This window comes from Pseudopodoces humilis, chromosome 10 (genome assembly GCF_049639895.1).
Source record: "Pseudopodoces humilis isolate 2021_Gansu_Grassland_sample_001 chromosome 10, ASM4963989v1, whole genome shotgun sequence".
NCBI classification, from domain to species: domain Eukaryota; kingdom Metazoa; phylum Chordata; class Aves; order Passeriformes; family Paridae; genus Pseudopodoces; species Pseudopodoces humilis.
In genome coordinates, this window is record NC_142209.1 from 31846773 (window position 1) to 31863775 (window position 17003).

Sequence of the window (17003 nt, forward strand, 5' to 3'; positions counted from 1 at the left end):
CTACAGCTTTACATTCCAAAGGTATGTGTACTTGAAACAGGAATATACAGAATCTTCAAAAATACTTACGCAACACAGAGTTATAAATTATGCTTCTGTCTTTTACTCAATTACCCTTAAAGTATAGGAGAAAAAATTCAACTGATATTAGATTGAAAAAGCTGCAGCCTATGCACTGAATCAAAGCTGCCTACGTGCCTCCCTTAGGTAAACACCTGCAATCACAACAGTATGAAGTCCGTAAAACATTAAAATCATCTCCTTTCAGACAGTTGATAAATATGCCTGGAAATAACTTTTATATGGCTAATTTTCTATCAAACTGTTTCTTTAGTATTAACTACAAAATCAATACTCTCAACCATCAGAAATAAAACAAGCAATTAAGAGCCAAACATAAAAAGGCAAAAATGAGGCAAAAATATTTGTTACGTATTATTTTGTATTATTATGTAAAATAAAATGTTATTCAAAATGCAGCTTCCAGAAAAATACTTTATTTTGTCAATTCTGTTAAAATTTCACACCCAATAAGGAATTCACAGAAAAATCAATGGCTGCCATTTTCCTTGAAATCCTTGTTTGAATAAACCCCCAAATAACACTGCTGTGAAACAATAATATTCAAAAGCGTCTATTTTATGCACCGCAGATAATTACCTAAAGCACTGCATTTCCTTTAATATACAACCGTAATTAAGAGCATTTATGAGAACATTTTATGTAACTATCAACACAGTTGGCAACAACTCCTGTGCGTCAGGCCCACTCTCTAGTTTCTGGCACACCTCCGAAACATGAGTTTATGATTCTCTGAGGTGCAAATGACAGTAAAACTGTTTACATGGGCTTTTCTGCTAACAGGTGAATGATATAGGTGATTTGAGCCAGCCTAGCACACTCAGCAAAAAGGCAGCAAACCAGCCAAGCCCGGGACACGGACACTGCCCGCGTCCGGGCGAACGGGCCGGGCCGGCCGGGTCACAGGACGCGGCTCTCCTCGCACGAGCGGGCGGAGGAATAACAGCCCGGCCGACGCTCTTCTCGCAGGAGCAGAGAAAGCCGGGACGGGACGGTCGAGCTCAGGGCTTCCCCGGCCGCCCGGCTCAGTGGGCGGCCCGCGTGGCACCGCCCAAGCGCCCGAGCACCGCCCCGCCGAGCCGCTGCGGCTGCCGGGCACTCCCGCCGAAATGGCTGCGCTGAGGGCGACGCGGGTGAGCGGCCCGGGCGGGCGAATGCTCAGAGGACACAAGGGAGAGGCAGGGGACGGGACGGGAGGGACCGGACCGGACCGAGGCGCTGCCGGTGCTGGCGCGGAGGGAGCCCGGGTGGCGGGAAAGGGCCGATGGATCGCAGAGGGCGAAGGGCGGAAGAGGCAGGGCGAGCCCGGGTTCCGCCCGCCGTGACCGCCGGGACAGCTGCAGGCGTAGGAGCTGCGCCGGTGGGGAGGGCCGGCGAGGCTGGGATCCGCCCGCTGTGCTGCTTTTCCTGCCTGGCAGTATTACCCGAGTTTATGGCCGTAATCCTCACGGTTCGAATGGGTATTGGCATCTGATGTTCTTTAGTGGAGTTACTGCACAGCCCTGGGGTTCCTCAGGTGGCAAAGGCCGCGTCGTGCCAAGTGTGTCTGGCACCTCCCATTTAACGGAGGAGACGGCTTCAAAACACCGGGGTTAGAGTTCAGGGTATTTTATCCAACGCGTTTCCTTTAGCGTACATAGCTGTACTACCTATGTTAGTTTTTTTAAAATATAGGTGAAATATAATAGTTGGTTCTCTAAAGTATGAACTTTAAAAAGTATTGAACCACCAATAACCTCACAGGTTCAAACTAGAAAATAAAAACTTCAAAACACGTTTAGAATGTCTACATGCCTTTTTCTGGATTCTCCACTTCCAGAGACGTTCATGAGTCTGAATTACTTGAAAGGCCCTTCACAGCCTCCTGGCAGCAGTGTTAGTTTGCCCCAAATTGATGCAGCTTGGCTACAGGTCCTAAGCGTTGCTGTGAGAGTGAGGGAAGAAGTCTCCATCTGAAGTTGGTATCTTATGGATCAAAAGTAATGCCTTAGATAAAGGAAGCCCACAGGAAGGAAATTGTTATTTCAAGTTCAGCGACCTCCTGACATGTTACCCCAGCAACAAACTGCTCTTGATAATTCTTTTCATTTTTGCCCTGAGATACATGAGGGAGAATCAAGATTAGCAACCCTTAGCTTATTGTTCTCCCGCTGTTTTCTGTGATGTGTTTTTTTTCAACAGGTTCTATAGTTCTTTTGGCATCAAGGTAATAAAGAGATTGCATCACTTTTGTGAGTAGCGTTGTCATACCCTTTTCCTGATAGCACATTCTTCCAGTGTTAGTCTCGCTACATGGGTGACCGTAGTTGTAATTGCGACAGTTTATACAATAGTGCAGGGAAATGCAGTAGGAGTTGCATCTGAACATCACTAGCAGTAGTTTGTCACTGGATCTCACTGTTCCTCAGAGTCAAGCAACAGGAAAGTTGACAAGTAGATAGATGGTCATCCAAATTCTTAGATGTAGCAAACCCTCATCCTTTGTCACCTGATCGGTCATGCAGCTTCCAGCTGTGACTCCCATCTGTCCATATTTGTTTGTGGGGTACCGTTGAGTTTTTCCAGAGTAATCCTCAGTGTTTCCTTGCATACTGTACCACAACAGGCATAAGTTCACTGGTTTAAGTTTTACAGCTTCTTTCATATAGGATATCTCTTTTAGCATCAGTTTGAATCCAGTACTTTTCCAAATGTAGGTAAAACCTTTTAGTGGCAAAACTATGCATTAGTCTACCAAGGGCTGCTGCGTAAAAAAAGAGAAAAATAAATTACAATCATCTGACTTTTTCTCAACCTCATCTTGTCTTTTTTCCACATAAAATAAGGTGTAAATAATTCTGAAGGATTAAGGTCTTTCTAGGTTTTTGTGGTATTGTTTTGGTTTTTAATATGAGAGGTAGCAGTAACAGAAAACTTAGCAAGATACTGTTTTGCAACGTCTATTGTTTCTAAAAACTTGAAATTAATAACATATTACCTACTGCAAAATGCTATCCTGAACTATTAATAAACTGACATTACCAGCACAGTGTGCAAATATGTTGTAGACTCCCTCTCTTCTGTGCCTAGCAGTGGTCCTTCTGCATTTCTTCACCTTTGCACTTTATAGAAGTTTTCAGTATCTTCTGGAAATACTTTTTCTCACTGTGTTCATACCTATTACTGGCAGTATTCTTCATGCTTCTTGTGCTGTGTTATAACCACCTATGACAATATTATTATTTCTAAGAGCACAGTTTATCTACCATAACTTTTTTGAAGATACTTGTTGCCTCCCCAGCTGTGTAACTTTCTCAAATGTCTTTGCCTTCTAGATTTACCAGTAAAATTTTGGTGATCTTGTTTTCATTACTATCAATAATTAATTTTTTTTTTAATGCTAGGAAATAAGTGACTACTCCGATCACAATTTAAAAAAAGAAGTCTGCATTTTCACAGAAGAAAATCAAGAAGCCTTTCCTTAGTGTTCAGGCAAATTTGTTTTTGCACTATTGATTTGAGTCATCCTAAAAAATTATCCAATTACATATTTTTCACTAATTTCCAAACATTTCAGAGATTCGTAGCTCTTGAAGAGAGTGAACCATGCTCTTAAAACAAATTCAGACCTGCTTTTGCACAGTATTAAGACATTCTGAAACTAGCTGTAGCAACGGTATTTGGGACTCTGAACTAAAAAAAGCAGAGAAAGTATTTACAATGAAGAAGAATAAATTCGTGATAATTATTAAGAGGAGAATAAATTTCAGATAGTCTTCTGTGTTCTCTCCTATTTGGAGGATAACAATAACAACAACAACAACAACAACAATAATAATAATAATAATAATAATAATAATGTTGTGGCAGTAGCTTATTTAAAGAAAGCTACTTTCTTTAAATAAAGATTAGAGAAATAATCAGAGATTAGTACATTATTAAAATATTCTGATCTATTTGCTAATAAGTAGATTGTTTTCAAAACCTTGCTAAATCTGCACGTAGGCAAACATTGAGTAATAGGATATTATTTCACTAGAGGGCCAGAAAATGAAGTTTGATGAGTGTGTGTATAAATGCAAGAAATATATATTGCTGTGTCTCAGTGAAGATAAATTTGAATTATGCTTAATAATTTTTAAATACTCAATTGCACAATACTTAAAAGCACATACAGCACTTTACTTGCCCTTTATCCTGTTAAAGCCTGAGATTCCTGGTAGAGGTGTCAGTTCATGTAAGTGCTGCTCGCCACAGGAGGAAAACACAAAAATGTAGCCAGTAAATCTTTTATCGCTGTAGTAATTGTATTATACTTGATGTGATACCGTTTCTAGAGAGGGAGTCTACATTTAAAGTTGTGCTGTGGATAGGTTAGTAGCTTTAGGAGGCTTGAGGTGTAAAGGTCTTACAACTCATGTTCTTTTCTTCTTTAGCAAATGCTTCAAACCATCACAGGGCATGGATGGAGGTCCTATTCTAGTAAACCTGCGCAAAACTTACATGTAGGCAAACCTGGAGCTGGCTTTAGCTTTGGTAAGTGGTACAGATTTTCAAATAAATGTAACAGTAATGGGCAAACTGCAGAGTTAAAAATAAATAATACCCTATATTGTAGTTCATCATGATTTTAAAATGAAGGTGTTTGTTCTAAATATATTTCTATAAAAAAAATAGTTTGAAAAACAAAGTGACTTTATCTTCATCTGAGGCAAGGCAGATATGTATGTTGTGATCCTAATTAAGATTTTCTTCTTTTTTTAACTCATGTCCCTCTTAAGTCTTTTTTAATTGCCAAAGTGTGTTAGGTTTGAATACTTACCTCATGTTGCTGTTTTCAATATTACAGTACCCAAATGTAGTCATAGTTGAACTTGGTTGTCAAGAAATGTAAAAAAAAGAAATTCATCTTCATCTTGGTATATTATATACAATATATATACAAGCAAATTTAGAGGATCAGAGCTAGATGTTTGAAACTGAAGAGTCAGGATCTTTGGGCAACCTCTGTCTTTTTATGCATTTAATTAGCATAGCATTCTTCTTGTTTCTTTTGGTAACACATTTTATTTTGCACAGTCCTCTCTACTTCATTTTCAGTATTTTGCGGATAATTTCATCAGATGTAAGTAAGTGCATGTAGGGGCTGATCAGAGAACAACGGAGGTTTTCTCCCAGGAAAAGGAGGAACCTGAGCTTTTTTGCTTCCTGGAGAGCCCCAAACAGTGGTGGTTCGGGTTGTCCTGGAAGGATGCTCTGGTTTCTTTTTTATCGTAGTCCTGATAATTGGAAAAATAAAAGACAGCAGAGGATTTATGATCTTTTTCTCTTCCTTTTTTAAAACAGAACTTACTGATGAACAGAAAGAGTTTCAAGCTACTGCTCGTAAATTTGCTGTGGAGGAAATTATTCCTGTTGCTGCACAATATGACAAAACTGGAGAGGTAAATCTACCATAGTGTAAGGGAAGAGTAGGGAAAAACTGACTTTTACCTTAACCTGCATAAAATTTAAAGTTTTGGTTGTGGTGAATCAGAAGGTGATTTTTCCATGTCTGTTTCAGTATCCTGTTCCACTTATAAAGCGGGCTTGGGAGCTTGGTCTTATGAATTCACACATACCGGAAAGCTGTGGTAAGTAAACATTCTTTTTAATTTGTAAAATGAAACAACGAAAAGACATTAGATGAGATTCCTATGTGTAGTTATGGATTTTGTACCAACTAAATAGTCACATACTCGAATACTGTAAATTTAATCAGTAGGCAGTTTGACACATGCAAGTGTATTACTAGGTGTGGGTGTAATCAGGAGACAAATTAGACAGATTATGGTTTAGTAATTTATGACCAGATTTTTCTACTGTGATTACAGCTGCTTAATGTTCCCCTGGTGCAGTGTCAGCTGGTTAGGCAGGGCCATTAGAAGGTCATGTTTTGTTCTAGTCTCTCCTACAGGCTGGAGCAATCCAGGAGTTTATCCCTTCTGGGGACAGTTTCTCAGTTTAGATTGAGTCCAGTACAGCAGAGTCCTGGCTTGTAAGATGTATGAGTGATACAGATAAACATGATGTGCTAGAGAAGGGTTTTAGTGAAAGGAACTCATGCCTCATAAAATCATAGCAGTTCTCTGAAATAGCTGATCGATGTGTGAACAAGGGATCGCTGGTTGAGAGAGAGTGCCTGAGCTTCCAAAGTAAGTCTTAAAAATCATCAGGTTTCATACTGACAAAATTAGCAGCACACCCTTGCTAGGTCTTGTGCTATTTAGGATGCCTATAAATAACCTGGAAAAGGGTGTAAATGCAAAGTGATAGAGTTTGCTGGTAATACTAAGTTATTCGGCATAGAAAAGATGATCTGGTTCAGAGAGCTGCAGGAAGAGGTCATGAAACAGAGGGAGAGTTAAAATGGCAATGCGATACCAAAAAGAAAAAGTGATGCACATGTGAAGGGAAAAAGGCAATCTGAACTTCACAGAGAAAAGGTATGCTGTGCACTAGATAATGCCTCTCAGAAGAGACTTCTTTGGATCCTGTGAACATGGGTGTAATGCTCAGAAGTGGTCAAAACTGTAAAATCTAAGGTCAAGAGGGATCCTTAAGGGAATTTAAAAAAAAAAAAGCAAGCAGAAGGCATAATTATGCTGCTTGCTTCCTGAATCCAAATTGCACTTGCCTCTTTAACTCATATAGTCAGATCCTTCCATCTCAAGAGAGTATTGGGGAAATGGAGAAGGTTTGTAAAAGGATGACAAAGTTTACAGAAGTTTTTTTCTGTGTGAGATGTAAATTCTGTGGGAGAAATGACTAAAATGTCAGTGTCATGGGAGACTGTGAAAAGGGATTGATGGTTCACTGTCCCTTTCAATATAACTAGAAGGCATCAAATTATGTCAGCAGGTGCTAGATTCAAAATACGTGAAAGGAGATGGTTCTGCATGCAGTGTGGAGTTAATTTGTGACTTATTGCCCCCTGTAGAATATAGGTGCTAAAATTTTACACAGATTCTAAAAGAGACTGGACAAATTAATGTAGCAGATGGCTGTGAGGGGTTGGCGTAACAAAGATACCAAAGAGAATTATTTCTCAGGAAAATATTTTTGAGGTATTTGCTACTGTATTTATATGCAGTTTTGGCCATAGTGTTGGCTTCTGTCAGAAACAGATTATTGCGCTGGTTGTCTACTGATAGCGACACTTTTTTGTTCCCAAATGCTTTTGGCTCAGGAGCCCTTTCTCTGCTTCCTAGGAACTCTTAATTCTTGAATGTACAGTAATAAAAAAATGTGAGTGGTACATTCTTGCCACTTTGTGCAAGTTGTCCCACATTAGTCAAACAGTAACTCTGGATACATGATATGCAATTTTATCTGTTAGTCTTCTGATGAATATTTATTTAAAATACTTGCATGAGAATGCCTAACCAAATACAGTACACAATTACATGTATGTGGAAGAATACATTTGTGTCAATTATGTTGTGTAAATCACTAATATTAATATGTTATAATTTAAACCCCCTCGGGTAACATAAATACTTCAACCATAGGTGGCCTTGGCCTTGGCAGTTTTGAAGCGTGCCTTATTACAGAAGAGTTAGCTTACGGATGTACAGGGGTTCAAACTGCCATTGAAGCAAACTCCCTAGGGGTAAGTTCTGTCTTTCCTTAGATCCCTTAAACTACAATCTCTGCACTTGAAAGAGCTGCATTAGCGGTCTAAATATTCTCTTTCAGCAAATGCCAGTCATCATTGCAGGAAATGAGCATCAGCAGAAAAAATACTTAGGAAGAATGACAGAGGAACCAATGATGTGTGTAAGTATAACTGCTACACTGTAGAACGTTTCTAAACCATATTAATAGTATTACTACCTTTTTTTTCTTACTTTTTCCTCTTTTTTTTTTTTTGTGATTTTTTTTCCCCCTGAACACTTACGTGTACTCACAACTTAGCCCTTTTTGATTTGTATGTAAACAGTGACATTTACTGAGCGTTGGCAAATACCTAAAGAGATAAATCCAGTAAGTAAATAGAAGATATTACTTGGAAAATTATCTCCATCCTAAGTCACTTACCAAAAATTAATAGTTTTTATTTCCCTTTCAAGAAGGGTTGTACACGTTTAAGAAAAATACAAGGTTTATGTAAGGAGACCCTTAGCTTGGATGGGAATGAAACCTTATTTGTGATCTTAAATATTACATAAACAGTACTTGTTACATAGAAAGAAGTAGAGATTTGTGTGCAATGTATGTAAATCTACAACTAAGCCTCCTTAATTGAAGGACTCAGTAAACATAAAATGCTGCTCAGTGCTCTTATTTTCAGACTTTAAAGATCCTCAGCTTTGACATCATAATTTTTGAAGCCTGAGGAAGTAATAACTGAAGGGTTACAGAATGTTTCTGTTTGATTAAAAGCTAATTTTATGTATTATTACAGATTTATGAAGAAAATTGTAATTTCAGCCAGCTGTCTGCAGGAGGGAGGGGGGTGGGTGTTGGGTTGTTTTGGGGTTTTATTGGAGGGGTTTTGTTTATTTGGTGTTTGGATTTTACAATGCAGTTCACTTAAACCTTTGTCAGCTAGTTTGATGCACTTAATCTGCATTAATTTGTAGCTGACTAAAGACAGAACTTTTACTCCCCAAGATGTCGCATCTTAATTTCTTTTAGGCTTACTGTGTAACAGAGCCTGGAGCAGGCTCTGATGTGGCTGGTATAAAAACAAAAGCTGAGAAGAAAGGAGATGAATATGTTATTAATGGTCAGAAGATGTGGATCACAAATGGGGGGAAAGCAAACTGGTATGTTAACTGGTGTCATAGTTCTATGCTGTTATGTAGTGGCTTTACCCCACCCCTCCGATCTCAGTTAAATTCTTTAAAGACCTATCCTTCAGATATAGATATGAATGTTCTCTGCATTTCAGCGGATTACATTTTAATTTCTGCCCAGTTTATCAGGATAGCATATACAAATGCAGTCCTGAGTGCTATGCAAAGCCTAAAAAGCAAAATGAGTGGTGACATCATGGCTCCATACCCAAGAATGGCCTCTTGCGGCTATCAAAATGAAATGTTATTCTACTAGAAACACCTTTTACTCCTAGTGAAGCTAGAAACGCTGTTAGGTTGTAGTGTTACTTACTTAATTTCTGAAAAGAAGACATTTTCTATCTGTCAAAGATTGCAGATATGACTCTGTTGTCTGGAGCATGCTATTACCATATAAACCTCTTAAATCATGTCTTACATCACGCTGATTCACAACACAGAAATTTCCCTGAATTCCAGGAAAAAACTTTATACACCTACCCAAAAACTGAATTTTCTAGTTATTTTCTTGTTGAAGGCATACCCACCAAAGACAGTCTATCAGATTACTGAGTACCATAAAAGCTGTGTAATTTCTAAGATACTTATTTACAACTTATATTTAGAAAAATAAAATGAAGATCTTTGAAATCAGGTGATTTCAAACTTTTACATCCGAGAATGTATGTCCTAAGCATTAATTTTTATGTAAATGCTATGAATAGGTTTCTTTTGTACTATTTGGGAAGGCGTTAATATCCTAAAGACTTAGAATACATGGAAAAGGTAGGGAATCTTTGCATGTTGATCTGAATAATTTTATTAAATTTTATGAAACCTTGAATCTTTGAAACTTCTACTCTCTTGCTCCCTCTCCTTTTATTTTCAGGATGAGCAAGAAAGAAAGGTTGTTAACTCAGAGACAGTATCTCTTATATGGTAGAAATGCACATAAAAATGTTTAAAGCGCTATAGAAATATATCTTATTAATTGTGAGGATAAACTGTATCCATCTACTTTGTTTTACACTAGGTATTTTTTGCTAGCACGTACCAGTCCAGATCCAAAAACTCCGGCAAGCAAAGCCTTTACTGGATTCATTGTGGAAGCAGATAGCCCGGGGATCCAAATTGGAAGAAAGGTGAAGACTGTTATTTCTTGTTCAACAAGCCAGGAATTATTGTTCATTTCTAAACTAATAATAAAACAAGTATACCACTAAAGAAAAAGACTGTTACACAACTGAACAGTTTCAGATGCTTATGTACAACCATCTTTTCGTTTTCACAACATAGAGGAACTATTCATAAAACATAATTTTAAAGCTATTATTCCAGAAAAGGAATTACTCAGAATGGTCTGCAGTAGGATGACTACTTTGAATGGCTGCAAGAGAGTCTTTGAGAACTACTGTATTGGCAGGTGCCAATAAATGAGACGTAGTATGCCTTGAAAGAATAAGAAGCAAGTTGGACAATTTTGACCGTAAATACACACAGTTTTAATTTTAGCTAGTGCTGGTCAAAGAAGAGGCCTTAGAGATACTGATGCTAGTTCTCTCTATACAAAAAAGTACTATTTTTAACTAGGTAAAACTGACTGTTGAATGTTAGGCAAGAAATCTGAAAACTGGAAAAGCTCATTTATTTATTCACTTGTAGTATACCTGTACTTCCTGCATATTAGATTCTTTTCTTTTTCCACTTGCATCTCAAAGATAGTTAAACTAGAAGAAGACAAGAAGACTGACTACAGTGACAGAACTAGCTACATATAAGGAAAAAGTAAACTGCCCAGCTTAGACAAGTTAAGGGCACGCTGGTATGCGAGTACAAAACTAGTATTTGCCTTGTATATGGTAATTTTTAGATTAAGTGTTTTGGGGAAGAAAAACTATATGCTTTGAGTCACATATTTAAAGAATAAAAACATATTGTACCTTTTAATGATCCAATTTAGTAGCACATCTCTAAACTTCCCACTTCAGGAAATGAATATGGGTCAACGCTGCTCAGATACAAGAGGCATTGTCTTTGAAGACGTGAGAGTCCCAAAAGAAAATGTATTGATAGCTGAAGGAGCTGGCTTTAAAATCGCAATGGGAGCTTTTGATAAGACCAGACCACCCGTAAGTATCAGAAAAAACTTGGTTATGAAATATAGCAGGAATTTCTGATTTTTTATTCTGGCCTGTATTCAATTTAGGTAGCAGCCGGTGCTGTTGGATTAGCAAAAAGAGCCCTTGATGAAGCTACTAGATACGCTTTGGAGAGAAAAACCTTTGGGAAACCAATTGTAGAAGTAAGTATGAGGGCAGACAGAATATAATAAAACCTTACGTTTTCACACCAGATGTACGGCTACTGATTTTTCAAGGTTATTCCTTAATATTTATATTTCCTTAATTTTTATATTAGAACTCTGCCATTTAGTGGTTTCCAAGCATATAGGTTGCACCATAAGTAAACTTAGCTATGTGGTAACTTCAAGAATTTTTGGTAATTTATCAATGATAGGAGTAAAAGCAGAAGGAAAACTCTGCCCAGAAGCTCAGAACTTACATACCAGCAGGGCATACTTAAGTCCTCCAGTGCTAATAAAGAGGGATTTTCAGGAAAGAAGAAAACACCTGAGGTATGTGAAACAAGACATACAGCATTAACACCAATAGAATACATTGCCCATCATTCTGCTTACTAGTTTTGAAAAAATATGAATAAACAGGAAAGTAAATACCAATCTCATAAATAGGAAAGAAGAATTTCAACTGTTCTTTAATCAGTATTTAATCCCTGTGACTAAATGGATTTGGAAATAGAAAGCTTAAAAGTATACTTCAACATACATATATGACAGCATGACGCATATTCTGTAGAACTTCTCTTGTACAACTCACTGAGTTTTTTAAAAAAGTCCCTGTATTAAGGAGATTATATCTTTCTCGGATGTCATAGAATTTTAAGCAGGCAATATTAACTTAGTTTATTTCATCATAGCATCAAGCAGTGTCATTCTTGCTTGCTGAAATGGCAATGAAAGTTGAACTCGCTAGGATGGCTTACCAGAGAGCTGCATGGGAAGTTGATGCCGGTCGCAGGAATACCTACTACGCTTCCATTGCGAAGGCATTTGCTGGTGACATTGCAAACCAAGTAGCTGCAGATGCAGTACAGATTTTTGGAGGAAATGGATTTAATACTGAATATCCTGTAGAAAAACTAATGAGGGATGCTAAAATCTACCAGGTAAGTAAAAGAGAATGTGATAATGCATAGATTTTATATAGAATAAACTAATGGTTACTTGCTTCAAAGCACGATGAACACATACTAAAAACATAATTTTAGAATGAAAGCAGTAATCCTTCCATTTAATGAAAGAGTAATTCAAATCAGGAAATTACTTCAGATCAGGGAATTACTTCCATACAAAAGTCATTGCATTTGATGAAAACTGAAACCGCTAAGAGAAATAAACTATGTTGTGTGGTTTTGGGGTTTTTTTCCTCCAATGTGGTAACTCGCTGCAATTCTTGGCTTCTCAATTTTGATGTTTTTCAACTCTAAGGAAAATAATCCTGATCAAAATACCAACGCTTGCTTTGGCATTTTATAAGTAGAGGTGGTTTACGTATCATACAGCTCTCAAAAACCTTCCAAGATGCAAATCTTCTGACTATCTATCTGTATCTATCTATCTGTATGGATTGATGTCTTCTTGCAGTTTAGCTGTCTTCTTAGCCTGAACACTAAAGCAGTTCCTTACCCCAGTGACTTCTGAGGGAACAGGTGGTTTTTGTTCGGTTAGGATTTTTGTTTTTCTTTCCCGTTAAAATTTCTGTTTGAAACTTTGGCATTATAAGCTGTGTAGAATGCTGTGGCTGAGGTACCACCACTATTGTGTATCAAGGTGTTGTAGTCTAACCCCAGCTGGCAACTAAGTTGCCACACAGCTGCTCACTCCCTTGTCCTCCCTGCTCCAGAGGGGTGGTGGAGAGAATTTGAATAAAAGGTAAATCTCATGGATTGAGAATAAGAACAGTTTAATAACAGAAATAAAATAAACTGTAATTATAAAAGGGAGCCACGGATAGGAATAGAACCCAAGAAGAATAAGCGATGCGCAATAAAATTGTTCACCGCCTGATGACCAGTGCCCACGCAATCCACCCACAGCAATTGGCACCCTCCTGGTCAACTGCCCCTAAGTTCATATACTGGGCATGACTCTCTATGGCATGAAATACCCCATTGGCCATTCCTGGTCAGCACTCCTGGCCATGCTCCCTGCTTTTTGTGCACCTCCTCACTGGCAGATCATTCAGGAAACTGAAGTCCTGAATTTGGAGTAAGCACTACAGAGCAAGAACTGAAACATGAACGTGTTGCCAGCACTATTCTCACAAAACACAGCACTAGACCAGCTACTGGAAAAAATATTAACCCTATCCCAGCTGACACCATGACATCTAAAATGATTACATGTGTTGTATCAACAGAAGCGTGACATAACCTAGAGGGATTATACTTTTTTTTTTTTTAACAACAAGACCTTTTTGTACTCATGTTTAGCCCATAGTTCACTGTAATCCCCAGGTCTTTTACTGCAGGGTTAGTGTCAAGAAATTCTTCCATGTCATGTTATAATTAGTATATTGGCATATACTATGCTGCAGCTCTTCATTCACCAAGAATATTTTCATTGCACTCAGCGAAACCAGCAATCTTCATTGACATCTAACACTAATAGTTCCATTTCGTCCCCTAAAGAAGTCAGGAAAGGGTTTTGTCTTGCAATTATTTTGTCCATGTCTTTTGATTATATCTTGCACTTCACTGTGTTTTGCTGTATTACTGCTCAGTTCCAGATGGTGTATATTTCTGGCCATACGTTGCATGCAGAAAAACTTGATTTTTTTCAACTTGTTTTTCATATGTTTGCTCTTTTTTGTTATTACATGATCCTTTTATTGTGTTTACTGATAGCATTTTAACATGCCCTTACTGTGCCCTAGTTTTGTCTAGCTACAAATCTCAGCTACTTTGGTAGAAAGTCTTAGGTTTGGAAACTCTTAAATTTGGAAAACTTCCTTTCTTTATTTGTCAAGGAATCTTGAAACTGTTTCCATCAGCTTATAAACCAAAACCTTTCCTGTAATTACTTAAGAAGATTGTGAGTTGTGATGTCTTTACATTTGAATTCCATGGCTGTTGGCAATTGGAAATTTAGTGCAATAGGAGCTGTTTTGTAAATTGCAGGAACAGCTGCCAAGACCAGCTACACTCAAAGCAGTTTGAGCAGGCTCATAGAGTTCACAGAAAGCCTTGCAGGCTTGGACCATTACGGCTTTCCTAGGGATTGGTGAATGTTTAGTATAGAAAGAAAGCAGAGCTTCCATTTCAGTTGGTTTCGGAAGGCACCTAGTATTCACAAAACACAATCTGCTTTGTGGACTGGATCAACATGGGCAGCAGAGAATTCACCCTGAGAATCAACAGCTTGTTCTGGACCAGAACACTAATGTGAACGCAGGTTATAGCATTCTTATTTTTAAAATGCTTTTTAAGGTTTCTGGAAAGTTTATTCCTATAACTGAATTTGCATGATTTTCAGCAATTTGCCAAATCAAGTTATGGCAGAACTGGGAGCAGAAACATTAAGACCGGTAAACTGTGTTGCCTCAGCCCTTGCATTCCATTGCAGTATGCCTGTGGAGCATACATCCTCCTTTGGCATTAGAACTTCATAGGTGCTTTTTTGTCTATTTTTGACTTTGCTGCCAGCAAACAAACAGAACAGAGGGGTGATGCAGGCTGTTACTAGAAGAAAATGCAAGAATAGAGAAAATCACAAGCAATATTGTATGGGAGAGAGTACTTGTTAACAAGAAGCAATGGAAACAAATGGATCCGAGACAACATGTGGTAGGACCTTGAAAGGCTAGTCAAAGAAAACACTTGAGGACAAGTTATCTCTTCCCTTCTACCCATGATTTCATATCCTACTTTGAAAAAGCTAAATAATGTATTTTCTTCCTCAAATAAGAGGAATGTTGTCTATCTGCCTATCTGCACGAGAGCCCCTCTGACTTTAGGTAAGAGCACCTGAGAGAACAAGATTTTCTCAGCATCTTGTATGAGTTACATTCCATTTAGCCCACTGTAATTACTCTGTCACACTGGGATTTTCTCTGTTTTTTCTGTCTTCCTGCACATCCTAATCCACACTGGATTAGTGCCGTGGAGGTTTACAAATATGTATCTGTTAAAACCTTTCTAAAAATCACCCAGTAACATCATTGCATTTCTTCTTTTCAGATTTATGAGGGAACTGCCCAGATTCAAAGGATGATCATAGCTCGTGAACACGTTGGCAAATTTAAGGCTTAAAATACGTATAAAGTGCCTCCTGCGTGGCTGTAGTGGTCTGTGTTCTTATGGAAAAAGATTTTAGTGTGTTTCTCAATAGAATTAAAAAGGGATGAAGAAAATAATTCCTTCAAAATACTTTTATTTGGTTCATTATCAATCACCAATTCTGTTCTCACTATAAAATAAGATAATCAGAATGTAATTTTTGACAGTCAATGCTGCATTTTAATAAAATATTTTTAAGAGAAGTTGTGTTTGGTTTGTATTCATTTTGCTTATCGTATCACTTACACTGGACAACTAACCCAAAATACAAATTATGAAGCACGCTAGTAGCCGTATTTCAGTTTCTTTATGCTCTTGCCCCAAGCAGCTGAAAAGACATTCCATTTAGGCAGCTGGAAGGCCTGCATTGCTATTCTCTGCAATAGCAGAGTTGTGTGTAACTGCAATAGCAGTTGTGGTAAACTTAACCAGCATATCTTAATGAGTAGTGAACGAACCGTGTTTGTGCTGAGGATTTATGTACTATCCAGAAGTATCAGTATCAGCTTGAGAGACTCTGGCCTTTACACTCTGAAGCATGTACATATTAAATGAGGATGAATCGCTTCAAGTGAAAATGTGTAGCTTTTCCTTAAGAATGACTTACAATATGTTTTTTATTTAAAATCCATATATTTAAATACAGAATCACAAAGTACACCGAGATGGGAAGGACCCACAAGGACCATCAAGTCCAACACCCAGCCCTGCATAAAAATCCCACCCTGTGCCTGAGAGCACGGTCCAAATGCTGCTTGAGCTCTGGCAGTCTTGGGGCCGTGACCAGTGCCCTGGGGGACCTGTTCAGTGCCTGACCACCCTCTGGGGGAAGAGCCTTCCCAACTCAGCTCCAGCCATTCCTTCAGCTTCTGTCACTGAGCACCAGGGAGATGAGATCAGTGTCTACCCCTCTTCCCCTCACAAGGAAGTTGTAGACTGTGATGAGTGTCCCCTCCAACTCCTTCAGGCTGAACAGACCAAGCGACCTCTGCCACTCCTCATACAGCTTCCCCACAAGGCCCTTCACAATCTTCATTGCTGTCCTTTGGATGCTCTCTAATAGCTTAATGTCTCACGTATATAAACTTATTATTCTTTTCCATCAATGTATATACTTAACTATGCAGCAAGAACAGCCAAGAAGAAGGAATTAGATTGATTTTTTTTTTTTTTTTTTTAACTTTGGATAGATCCTTCTTGGCCATGTTGGCAGAATGGACATTCCCTGGAGTTATTGAACGAATTACTGGATACAGGTGGCTATACTGCATCCAGTTCTAGGCTCCCCTGTATAAGAAAAACGGGGACTCCTTTTAAAGGAGGGAGTTTAACATATGGCCACAAAAATATTAAGGGCTGAAGCATCTGTTGTGTGAGAAGAGGTTAACTTTTCAGCCTGGACAAGAGAAAGCTCAGAAACACCTGATGGGATGCAATGAAGAGGACGGAGCCAGTCTCAGTAGTACCCACTGCCACGACAAGAGGCAACAGGGACAAATTAAAATACGAGAGATTCCACTGGAACACAGCTTATTTTTTTATTGTGAGGGATGTCATACGCTGGCAGAGGTGGTGGTCTCCATCTGACACTCAAAACTCAACAGGCAGTGGTCTTGAACAACCTGCTCTAGCTAAGCCTACTTGGTGTAGGTGGGTTGTGCTCCAAAATTTCAAGAGGTATCTTTAAACCTCAATAATTCTACTAAG

General features: G+C 38.4%; 1 protein-coding gene across 1 annotated transcript; it reads left to right on the forward strand.

The window, feature by feature from the left end:
* The first annotated feature begins 1065 nt into the window (after window positions 1-1065).
* Window positions 1066-15499, forward strand: ACADM (acyl-CoA dehydrogenase medium chain). Its single transcript, XM_005532772.3, has 12 exons — window positions 1066-1214; window positions 4497-4596; window positions 5407-5504; window positions 5624-5693; window positions 7611-7711; window positions 7798-7878; window positions 8740-8870; window positions 9913-10021; window positions 10868-11008; window positions 11086-11181; window positions 11877-12125; window positions 15198-15499. Exons 1-12 carry the CDS (start codon window positions 1191-1193, stop codon window positions 15267-15269), a joined length of 1272 nt encoding a protein of 423 aa, XP_005532829.2. The 5' UTR covers window positions 1066-1190; the 3' UTR covers window positions 15270-15499.
* Window positions 15500-17003: the final 1504 nt, after the last annotated feature.